This window comes from Harpia harpyja, chromosome 19 (assembly GCF_026419915.1).
Source record: "Harpia harpyja isolate bHarHar1 chromosome 19, bHarHar1 primary haplotype, whole genome shotgun sequence".
Classification (NCBI taxonomy): Eukaryota; Metazoa; Chordata; class Aves; order Accipitriformes; family Accipitridae; genus Harpia; species Harpia harpyja.
Window position 1 is genome coordinate 12,844,646 of NC_068958.1, and position 12,131 is coordinate 12,856,776.

The 12,131-nt window shown below is 45.4% G+C and overlaps 1 protein-coding gene across 6 annotated transcripts in view; it reads left to right on the plus strand.

Annotated features, from left to right (window-relative positions):
* RABL6 (RAB, member RAS oncogene family like 6) overlaps positions 1 to 12,131 on the plus strand; it is a 60,163-nt gene that overhangs the window by 30,060 nt on the left and 17,972 nt on the right. For all 6 annotated transcript variants that reach the window (XM_052815042.1, XM_052815043.1, XM_052815044.1 and 3 more), the window contains 2 exons: positions 24 to 127; positions 9,818 to 10,176. In XM_052815042.1, coding sequence (XP_052671002.1) covers positions 24 to 127; positions 9,818 to 10,176 — 463 coding nt within the window. The remainder of the gene's footprint in view (positions 1 to 23; positions 128 to 9,817; positions 10,177 to 12,131) is intronic.

A 12,131-nucleotide genomic window follows, 5' to 3' on the forward strand; every position in this document is an offset into this window, starting at 1 on the left:
CAGCTTGTTTTTTTTTTCTTCAGAGGGAGACATTGCTACGGCAGCTGGAGACGAATCAGCTGGATATTGATGCAACTTTGGAGGAGCTGTCAGTGCAGCAAGAGACAGAAGATCAAAACTACGAACTGTATGTCATTGAGCCATCTTTTCTAACTGTTTTGTTGCAGTCTAGGTGTCACATGAATGTTGGGCAGCCCCTGCTATGGCACGTGGCCTGACTGAAGGGTCCAGTGAGTGACATTTAGGGTTTCTTTGGATCTTGTAAAATGTGACTTTGAAGTGACATCACCTGAAATAAAGCATGCGCTTGGGGATCCCTATGAAAGGGTCTGGTTCCTACAGGCACGTGATCTATGGGAGAGCAGCAGAAGTGGAGCTGAGCAGCACACCTGGAGGCAGCACGTGCTGAAGGGATTGTAGATAAGTATATTGCAGCCTCTGATGCTGAAAGGGGATATTTTCCATCTCTACTGCTCAGCACACAAGTTGGTTCCTCTTATTCTGGCTATTGCATTCCCGTGTATTGCGTGTCTTATGATAGACAGAAAGTAATAGCAACAACATTGTTGTCTTTTGTTCCCTTTGAATACTTCTAGACTCCTCAGTGTATTTCTCGTTTGAAATAGTGGCTAGTTCCTGCTGCTTTGTGGTCATTCAGTGCCTTGTCTGTTTGCTTGCTGCTTGAAATGAGCGTTTGCCAGATTTAGCCCTGCAAAGCCAATACATCTGTAGCACAGCGAACAGGAATCTCTTCAGATTTGTATGTTATTGACAACTGTGTTCCACGAATTCCCATTGCGAGGTCTTTATTGCCATGATGTGCAAGCCAGAAGAGTCAACCCAGAACAAACTGGAAGAAGATTCTTTACAGGCTTTTTTATTTGGAAGTTGGAATCGATGATAATGAAATATGCATGCACAGTCATTTTGACAAGCATTTCTCAGACCAAGTTTCAAGTTCTATAACCTTGGTCAGTGTGTTTTCCTTTGAGAGCATTGAAATACCCCATATACACACAAAGCAGTACTGTTTCCAGAGTGTTCACCTCATGCCTTTCCTTAGGGACCAGTTAGACTCCTCATGCCTTCAGCAGTTCTCTTAATGTCCCTACTCAAAGGACTGGGCTGTGCAGGCAGTGCTGTCAGATGGTTTTCCAGTTATTTTTGTGTATACTGCATCAGTAATGGAAAGATACTTAAAAGAATCAAGAGCTGACAGAGCTGTTCCAAACTTACACCAGAAGATCTTGCTACTTAGTCACCTCTCACCCTTACACCAGCTTTAGCATTTGCTGGACCCTCGCATGTGCCAGTTCAGCTCACAAATCCAGCCAAAGACTATCTTCTGCCATATCTACTTCTGGGTTAATCTGAGTTGGGCTGGCTCTGAGAAGCATCTGCTTAACACCAGAACTTAAAGGAAATAGGAGCAGCATGGTGCTGGCAGAGGTGGGATGGCAAGACCTCCTAGTTCCAGCAATGGATATTAGACTGGATCATCCCATCCAGTGTAACCACACCAACATACACCATTTTGTAATATTGGTGTGCTTCCACTGCCAGAGAGTAGCCTTTCTGGGTACGTGTTCCTGCAGAAATACTATGATTACTAAAGAGTATCATTTGCAATGTGGCAGCATCCAGAATCCTAGGGTCAGGCTGTTCACATTGGTCTAGGCACTGCGCACTAACAAGTCTAAAGGCCTGTTCTTGCCTTTTGCAAGCTCAGAGGAGCTTTTGATGCAGTCAAAAGTAGTGACCAGTAGTGGTGGCTAGCATCACCTCAGTAGAAGCCCCTGAGTCATCTGCAGAAACTTCAAAGCCAGATAAACATTTGGCCCATGTGTCAGTGCCCTGTCATTTTCCAAACCAGTTTGTGAGCACAGGAAGAACAGGAGATGGGGTGCATGCACCTGACGATGCCCACCACCTGGCCAGGCAGAGTAGCTGCCCTTCTGCTCTGCAGGACAGTGTGCTGCAGCAAAGTACTGCTGCTCAGCTGCTGGGAAGGGCTTTTACTGCAGGTGGCTAATTGCACTATTAGACTGCATAATTGGCTTAGCATGGCATAAGAAATACCTTAGCCATGGTACCTGATGGAAGAGGAGTTGCTAAAATATTAGAAGCCAGACTTTTCTCTAGGATTCTGGTTTAGCAAATAAACTGACATTTTTATGTAGCTGGCCACCTTCTGCTTTCACTTCAGCTGCTGCACGTTTATGTCTGTGTACTGAGACCAATGTTCTTTGCTTTCAGAAAATAGCACTTCTTTATAGAAAGGTCTTTAAAATATCCCTGGATGCTCCCTGGCTTGAGCCACTGATCCCAAAAGAAAAGCACCAGGCTGTGTCACGTCTGAATACTTTGATCACACTGACTAAAATAGAGTGCTATTTTAGGATTTTTGAGCTTTTTCTCACACGCCAGGTAGAAACAAATAGTCTGTCTGTTTCAGTGGCACCTTGGAAACAGATGAGCTGCAAAGGGGTTACTTCAACCCCAGAGCTGAAAAGTATACTCCTCCTATGGTCATTTTTTATCCCTGCAGGAGCTCTTCAGACTCGAGTCCTTTAGCCAAAGTCCTGATTTAAAGAAATAACCACACTCATATCGCAGGGAACTCAGGATTGGGTAACATTCTGATTCTTAGTAAACAGTTTAGGCTGGTGAACAGAGTATCTGTGGACACAATGACAGTACATGGTGGGAATCAGAGCTCGCAGTTGTGAGGCAGGTCTGCAGTGCTTATTATTAGGGCTTAGGAAGGTCCTTGCATCCATGCTTGTCAGAGGCCCATCATTTTGGGATTATCATGTTTAACATGCTACTTCAGTGGATGTCAAAATGAGCACCTGGTGCATCGTCCTCTGACACTTATCTTGTTGTATACAGCGTGTACGCTGGTGCAGTGTGACTTGTTGACCCTTGGCAGATGTGAAGCCCTTGCGTTGGTTGCTTCAATTTAGACAATACTTGGAGTTCTGCTGTCAGTCACCATGAATTGCACAGCAAGGGGAGGTGTCCACAGACACTTGGGGCTGCAGTCCATGGTGTGGCTGCTGCAGCACCTCCTCTGAGGCGATTCCTGCTCTCCTGCCATAAAATCAGGCCATGGAGCAAGGCGAGGTGACAGTGCTAGGACATCTCGGTTATTTCATTCACCCCGTGCACTTCTAGTAGCTGCTCTGTCACAATGACCGATGCTAAATTTGGATCGGTGAGAGCAGCAAGAGAACAAGAACCCTTCCTCCTGCTGCGCCTGGGTACCCGAGGACAGAATGTCATTGCTCCAAAAATGTGGATCCCAGAGAAGACACGAGGTGGCACACAACGCTGCCTCATCCACCTTATGTAAGCCATCCCTTGGCAGCCACTGGCTGGGCTTTGCCTGTGTAAGACACATTTAGATGCTTCCAGCTCTTTCCCTGCACTTAGTCTCCTCTCTGCCTGCCACACCTCTTCCTCTGGTACTTTCCCTGTGCTTTCTCAGATTTTATGTTTTCAATGCTGCTAAAAACACATTTTGGCCCTTTTTGAGTTCCTGAATTCTTATTAAACAAACAGCAATGACTTTTTTTACTCTGTTCTGAATTTGTATTTAATTTGCTCAATTCTTCCATCTTTAATTGTACCCAGCTTATCTTCTGTCACAAGGAGAACTTTTTTATGTTCAGTGTGCCTGTTCCCTCACCAAATGGTGCACACAGAGAAGTAGTTTTGGGGAAATTGTGGCAGCTTTTGCTGCATATTCATTTTTTTCAGGAGTAAGCTGCTGGTGGAAACATTTGCAAAAGTTAGTAAGCAGATTTAATGTATGGTTTTCATGAGCTTTTATGTTTGGCTGCATTTTTTCCTAGTATTACTCTTTTTAATATCAAAAGACATTTAATTTCGAGGGTTAAGTAATCAACTCTCTTTGAATGAAAGAGAGTTTCTCTTTTTTTTTCTCCTAGGAATTAATATGAGTTAGTCAAAAGGAATACTAAAGTTATTCTTTGTGAGAAATCCCATCTTCTTTCACACTCAGTTTTGAAAAGCTTCAGGAAATTGTCATCTATAAACCACTGTGTGATTGTTTGATTTGTAAGCGTGTAAAGTCCAGCTTCTTCACAGGAATTGTTCATAAGAAATGAGTTTTCAGATCATTTACTCCTTGTGTTTAAGAGCTCTTAAGCAAAGTGTTAGGCTTTGTAAAATTATATTCAAAGCAGTTGAACTTCAGATTATCTGACATACTGTATGATCCAAGCTACAACTTCTGCAGCGGCAGGATCTGTCCCAGGTTTGCCACATGACAGCAGTCCTCCTGGGTACTTTCCTGGCAGAGCCACATGGCTGCCATCTGCATTGTCAGGTCATCCTGGATAGCCAGATGCTACTGTCCAGGTAGGGAAAATCATAGAATTGTAGAATCATTTAGGTTGGAAAGGACCTTTAACATCATTGAGTCCAACCGTAAACATAACACCACTAAACCATGTCCCTAAGTGCCACATCTACATGTCTTTTAAATACCTCCAGGGATGGTGACTCAACCCCTTCCCTGGGCAGCCTGTTCCAATGCTTGACAACCCTTTCAGTGAAGGAATTTTTCCTCATATCCAATCTAAACCTCCCCTGGCGCAACTTGAGGCCGTTTCCTCTCGTCCTATGAATGAATGATGGACCAGTGACTGCAGAAAGGCATTTGCACTCTCCTGATGAGGACTCTTCTTTTGGGAGACACACTCCCTGCATTAGACAGCTTTATTCACTACAAAGTCATTGAGTGGGTTTGGGGGTTTTATTTGCTTGTTTGTTTTTTCTGTGTTGAGCACAGCTTGTAACTTTGCAAAGACCATGGTGCTGAGTAACGCTAGCACTGTCTGGCAGGAGGACCTGCTGCTAGAGCTGTTCTCTTGTATCTTCAGCTATATTGAAGTACTGGTCTGGAATCACACTGACTAAAGGCTGAATTATCAGTTAGGAAAGTAAAACCACTTTTGCTTTCTTTTCCCCCTACCCCACTTTTATTGTTTCCACTTGCTATGAGTCACTGTTGCCATCAGACAGATCAGGAGCCAACGTGTACTAGATGGGACTCTAGGTCATGTTTTTTGTGGGGGGCTGCATTAAGGACTAATTGCAACTAAACCTATCATCATCGATCTTGCTAGAGAAGTGGAGAACATGGAGCTTGTCGCATATGTTGTGGAGGGGGGGTGTTATCCTGCTGCATCCATTTTGCGTCAAGTGGAAAACCTGAGGAGCTCTTGTGGAGGGGCTGTACTCTCCAAGGCCTGGGAAGCAGGATTCAACCCTGCTTGGCAATTGATTTCACATTCAGGGGCCTGGGCTGAGGCGGGAATCGGGTTCAGTACCTTTAATGAGCCCAAAACAGACATGTGGAAATCTAACCCTCAATAACCCCGGTTAAATTAATGTCACACGGCCTATTAATCTTCATTTTCACAATTAATAAAATAACCCAAAGCCTTTCTTGCCACATGAAATACACTTGAAAAGTTGATCACAGCAATTTAGAACCAGGAGCCAAAAAGCTTCAGGCTGCTCCTGTCTTCAAACCTAAATGAACATGAGGGCTTACAATTTTAGGCTAACAAGTTCTTTTTTGCTTTTTTTTCTTTGTTCTGGGAGCAGAGCAAGAGTAACTTCAAGCCCTGATGAATTTTTGTTCTTGCAGAGCATGTTCATCTTTAAAATTGCATAAAAGTCTCCTCTTGCAAGCAGGTGCAACTGACAGTGAATCATTCAGGGGTTTTGAGGATGTGGACTTGTTACTTGGTCTGAAAAGGAAGGATTGAAAGGCAAACAAGGAGCCTGCATGGGTGAGGACAGATAACCCACCTGGACTTGCGTGGCATGTTTGCTGTCTCTATATCCCAAGTGAACAAGTGTACTCAGGTCACAGCATGAGTTCATCTTGTGCTTTAATAGGACCTGGTTGACTACACCTAGTGTGGACATGAAGCTGCTTGTTTCACAGTAAGATTTTGAATAAGTCCTTTTGCAAAGGACTGACAAAAAAGATAGAATGAGGAATGCAGTGGCCAGATTGTATAGAATATGAGAAAAAACAGACACGTGGCAGGTTTGGGCTGGTGTGTTCCCAAAACAGCCACACTTGTGCCTCTGAAGAGCGTGTGTAAAGCCAGAGAAAGCATTCATACATTATGTAGTATTTTCGAAGTGTGGAGGATGCTTAGACACCTCCATCCTGGAAATTACTGAGAGCTTGCTGGCAGCGTTTTCACGTATGCTGTTTTTCCACCTACCTCTTTCACGGAAGAAGATATGAATATGAAAGCTCAGGAGGGCTGGTTTATGCAGCCCACGTAGAACCAGTATCAGACCATCCTTATTTCCCCGGTGTCATGGCACACAGCATAGAGATTGGCCCACATGTCTGGTTGGAGATGAGGAAGGTGATACAAAGCACACGTGCCACAGATCTCCTTGGTGCTGTGCTGCGGTAGGAGCCTGTGTCGTGCTGTCCCCAAATAACCATTGTATCTTTTTGCTAAAAATAACTTGCTGTCTCTTATTCTTATGCCCTTTACATAATGTAGGTGAGCAAGGCATAGGAGCACAGGTGCAGAAGAAGCCTGAATGTGTGTTACTCTCGAGACTAGCTGAGCTGGAGGGAAGGATGACACTCTTTATAGTTCAGTTATATAGCATTTTTTCCCTCCAGCTCTTAAAATTCATGTGTTTCTGCAGGAGAAACAGGTGGTAGTCGCAGTCCTCCCTCCCTCTGGAGCTGGCTACTTGCCCAGAACAAAGCAGGTTGTTTCCAAAGTGGGCAGCTTTGGTAGTACAAAGTACAGTAAATCTTCAGATACCCTGATTTTGTAAAGTGTCCTGTGCTTTGTTGGGTCCAGCTTTAAGTACTCTTTCAGCTTCATATTCTGTATCCTAAAATGACTATATATGTACTTTGTATATACTTCATATAGGATCCTTGTTCCTTAGTCTTCAGTGTACAATCATCTTATCCTACCTGAGTCTACCCAGTTGCCTTGATGGTGGGACCCAGCATCCTGATCAGAGACTCAGAGGTTGCTTGGTTCTGTTTTTGTGTAGTGTTGGTGATTTAGGTGCTCACATAGGCAGTCGGAGAGCTCAGCTCAGCCAGGAGAGCAAGCAGCACTGGCATCAGTATCTTGGATGCTGGATGCAGCAGTGACCAAGCTTGCAGGCCTTCCAGCCAGGATCGCCGTTGCTATAAACAGGAACAGGGGTTCATGTAGATCAGCTGGGATTAATCTCTCTTCACAGTTGGGAGGCAGGAGTCTTTAACCCTGAGTAGGGCTTGGGAGGAGGAGGAATAAATACCACAAAGCAGAGCTATTCAGCCATCCTGCCTTCGCCAGGAGCCCTGAATCAAAGCTGGGAGGGGAGGGATGACAGAATTTAGCACTCAGTGCTTCTGGCATGGATCTGCAGAGCCGCATGTCCTGTGCAGGCAAGTCTCATGGATGACTTTTCAGGCCATAGCAATTCACATGGCTTTGTGGATTCAGAGCATTCACTTTGTTGGACAAGGGTTGAATTGCAGGTACCCTTGGCTTATCTTTCCCTTGCCACAGATGCCTTGTGTAGTCTGCCTTGAGGGATGCTGAATGGCATGTATGGTGACCCCCTCCTCAAGAAAGGACTGATGTGCCATTGCTCGGCCCTGCAGCATGTTGACAGAGATGCATTGAAAATACACTATTATATTCTTGCAGGGTGTGTGATGCATTGTGCACGTCCCAAACCAACCTGATGCAGTCTCCACAGAGCTCAGTGCAAGAGTTAAGCTCCTTTATGTTTTCTCGTTGGTGCGTGACAAATCATGCATCATTTTCAATGGAATGTGTTGTCGCATAGCTCACCCCAGATACTAGTCCCCTGGGAGAGAGGATGCTGAAATGGATGCTCTGTCGCATGCTCTGATCTTAGCTCTGCCAGGAGCTTGTTTTGTTGTAGCCAGTCTGCTGGGTGGAATAAGCACATAAGCCTTGCCCCAGGTCCTGGTAGAAGCATCAGTGAGGCTACCACAGCGTGGCGCTAATTTAGGTGCCTTGACAGTGGTCGCGGGTGATAGGCAGTAGACGGCCATGCGACAGCCAGGCTTGTTTTCTGCTCCTCCCAGGCATTGTTGCGATTGCAGCCTTTAGTCCGGTCTTCTGGAATGAGTGAGGCGAGTCTTTCCTAGCCATTCTCATGTGAACTTGGAGCAAGAACACTTGTTAGATGACTATTTCTTTTGCACTGTTGAATTTCTTCCCATTTCTGTCATTCAGGATCATCCAGTTCTTTCTGTATCTTATCCCTGTCCTCCTCTCTGTTGATGCTGCCTCCCAGCTTGCAACCTCATGAGCATTTCCCTGGTCTCTGTGCCACTTCACTGAAATGCTGAAATATAACTCAAGGCTAATCCTTGAGGAACTCTACCAAGGATTTCTCTCCTAGCTAATACGGCTTTTTAGTGCTACCCTTTATCTCCGCTTTAGCCAGTTCCTTAGTTAGGAAGGACTCCTGGTTTTCCAGTTCAAGTAACAGCTTCCTGGGGCTGTTGTTCTCTAGGGCTCCAGACACTGCTGGTCACAGAGTATATTAGTTTGTTCCTTAAAAGTGTATCAGGTTGCTTCTTAAAATGGGAAATGATATCTCAAGGGGGTTTAGAGTCTTTTAGCCCCTGCTGTTTCCTTTCTGCTTAGCAGTCATTCCAGTTAGGGTGTCTGTCGGACTCAAGTCCCTGAAGGACGAGGTCGTGCTCTGTATGGGAGAGAAGTCTCTGTTTTGACATACTTATTGCCTGGAGCACAATGGAGTCTGTCTGTCTTGCAGAAGCAGTTGAACCCAGAGCCTCTGTGCATGAGTTCATTAGGCTTAATGAAATAAGAGGCAAGTCCGTGACGTCCTAGATTTTATACATGATACTTCACTTTCAGTGTCCTCTTTATATCTCTCAGATGTGCAGCATGTAGCAGATTTTATTTTGAGACCATTTCATAGTAAGAGCCTGGCTTTCTGTTAGTGTTTCTTTGCATGCAGCTTGTGCAAAGACTGCTAACTAAATGGGCTGCAGAAGGAGGCTGCAGCAGGATCAGGCTTGGTTTCCTTTTTGAAAAGGATAGAGCATTTCACCCTCTCTAGCCGTACAGGCTTTATTGCTCTTCTAGTCAGGAATCCAGCCAGGACCACAACTTGCTTCAGAGCTTCTGCTGCTTGGCTCCACTGCCTCCCACACAGGGGGGGTTGTGTGCAGGGGGAGAGACTGCCTGTATATCTGCACATTGCAAGAAAGATAATTGCAGTCAGTCCTCTGCGAGCCCTCTGGATAGCTCTTTTCTTCTGACATTCAAGGATTCTCCTCTCAAATCCGTTCTTGGCTGAAAGAAGAGGTTTTTATAGCATTTGAGTTTTCTTGAACACTCTGATCTCTTCTGGTGAATCTAAAAATGTGTCATTCCTGTAGCACTTACTCCCTTAGAGACATATGTCCAAGAACTGACTTAAGGTTGTGTTTCAAGCCCTGGCATGTTGTTACAGTCTGTCTATCCAGGGAGTTCCCAGTAGCAGTGCAAATGTAGGTTTCATCCTGCAGTGCAAAGCAGGTTGGGATTCTCCACGCCTCGACGCAGATCAGGTGAGTTTAGCTCACATGGGTGAACCAGATTTATTGTGGCCCAGGGAGTCGCAGCATCACCGAAAGCAGACCGGTACCCTCCCAGCTCAGCACATAGCCAAAGCAGCCCAGCATCATGCTCGGTGCTCTGGTGAGCATGTTTTCTCTATTCCTTATATTTACAATTTATCTTCCTTGCAGCTTCCTTGAAATGATGGAAGCCCGAAGTCGAGGACACACATCGCCACTAACAACTAACGGGCAAAGCCCTTCCTCTGGCTCCCAGTCACCCATAGTACCTCCGAGCTCCACATCGACGGGCAGCTCCAGCCCTGGCACCCCACAGCCGCCCCAGCCGCTTTCCACAAGCTCCACCATCTCTCCCGAACCCCCCCCATCTTTTTCACCAGTGCCTGCACCCGAGGCCCAGCAGCCACATGCGCCTCCACCAGCTACAGCCTCCCCAGCACCTCCAGCTGCAGTCCCACCACCAAAGCGCAGCATTATTTCACGTCTGTTTGGGACGTCTCCTGCATCAGACCCCTCTCCTCCCCAGCCAGGTAGGTGCTGGAGTGCAGTGTCTAGGCAGGGTGTCACCCATGGGCGTTTCTGTTTTCCTTTCATTTTTACCCTGCGAGAGGCTGAGCAGACAGGTGTCTGAAGGGCACAGGCCCTGTGTGTGTGCAGCATGTGTCCAAACAGAGCTGCACTGTCAGTCTCTATTTTTCTCCTGATCAGTGTTTTGGTTTGTCTCTGTGCTGGGCTTGGATGGGGGCTGTGTCCAGCCAGCCAGCTGGGTGATGGGCTTCAGGAAGAAGGTAGTGAACATGCAGGAGACACTAATAAAATAACTGTCAGCTTCTCACCAGGAGCACAAATGCTTCTTGAATAGCAAGAAAAATTGTTAGAGAAGCTATTTGAAGCTCTGTCTTCACAAAAGTGTGGCAGCTCAAAGGGGCTCCTGTGTGTTAACAGAGAACAGCAGAGTGCTGGTTTTAAAGGTTATTCAGCCAGAAATGATCACGTAAGTCCAGGCTCTGCAGCGGATTCCCCTCCGGGGAAATATGCTCCTTCAGAGATGGTCTGAGGAGGAGGGCAGCTCGCCTTGACTTCTTCCTTAGCACTAGTACACAATGGAGCAGAGTAGCGCAGCGTTCATTCCAAACCCCTGCTGGACAAAGTTGCAGGGCAGAGGCATCGAGGGTTTTGTTGCATGTAATTTTACTGATCTGGACCTTAATTTGCCTGTCACATTCATTTTCTTTGCGAAGCTGACTGGAGCTGCAGAGCTGGCACTGCCTAAAAATCATTAGCGTGACATGGTTTGAATCACCCTTTGGAAATACCTTCCCTCTCAAACTGTCAATCCCTAGAGCTCACAGTACTCTTGAGACACCCACAGAAAGAAAGGAGGAGGTGCTGGGAACATGGTTTGCAGTTTCAGATGTTGAAATCTTTTAGTTTTAGATCTGCACACAATGTTCTGCATCCTAAATCTGTTACCAGGTATGACACAGTACGCCCATTTCAGTTTGTTTGACTCTTCCTACCCAGAAACAAACAAACAAAGAGGAGCAAATGTTAGAAATCCCTTGTCAATAAAAAAAACTTTGTCATATTGATACGTAGAAAAAAACCCAAGTAGTCTACTACCAGTGTTACAATCTTTGGGGTTTGGGTTTGGTTTTTTTCCTTCTTTTTTTTTAAATCAATCACTTGGCTTGAGAACTGTTTTAGGCTTGTGGCCTGCAGTCCTGATATCTCAACAGTGCTTTTTAGGAGGGTTGCAAAAGGCAGCTAGGAAAAGCTGATCTGTCAGTGTTATTAGGTTTATGTAGCATGCCAAGGGTCTGTGCCTCTACTGGAACATACATAGGGACTAGCTAATTGGAAAGCAGTTGAAAAATATGGGAGCTGCTATTTAAGCTTTCCCTTGAAGTCTTGTAGTAGTAGTTCTTTTGGCTTGTTTTTTCTTACACCAGCACTACTCTATGGCATTAGTAATAGTGTTATTCGTACACAAAAGTGATCTGAAAGCTGTACTAGTAGAGCAAAATCTAGAAAAAAAAATACAAATCTGGTTCACCCAAAAGAAAGGAGACTAGCTGTGAAGTGCTGTCTGGGCAGAATAAAAAGGTTGAATATTGCAAATTCTGAAAAGGTTACTCACTTTAGGCTTCTTGGTTATGTTCATTTCATGAGTTTTCATCCTGATACCTTGAAGATGGGTAAAGGTGTCTCTACAAATGAGCTATATTAAAGCGAGTCTCTATTTGCAGCAGCTCTTGAGCTTTTGGTTACACAGGGCATCTAAAAGCACAGTGTGAACAATTCTGCCTCTGACAGTTACAGCTGAAAAAGCAAGAGGAGGTGAGTGGGTGAACTGAACAGTCTGGAAAAGGTAGGAGAATGATGAAGGGACATCACACAGGAGCAGTGCACACAGCATAGGTATAAAATCTGGCTGTGGTATAGTAGCATTCACTGTAGAGCAGAGTCAGCTGCCATGCTAGAG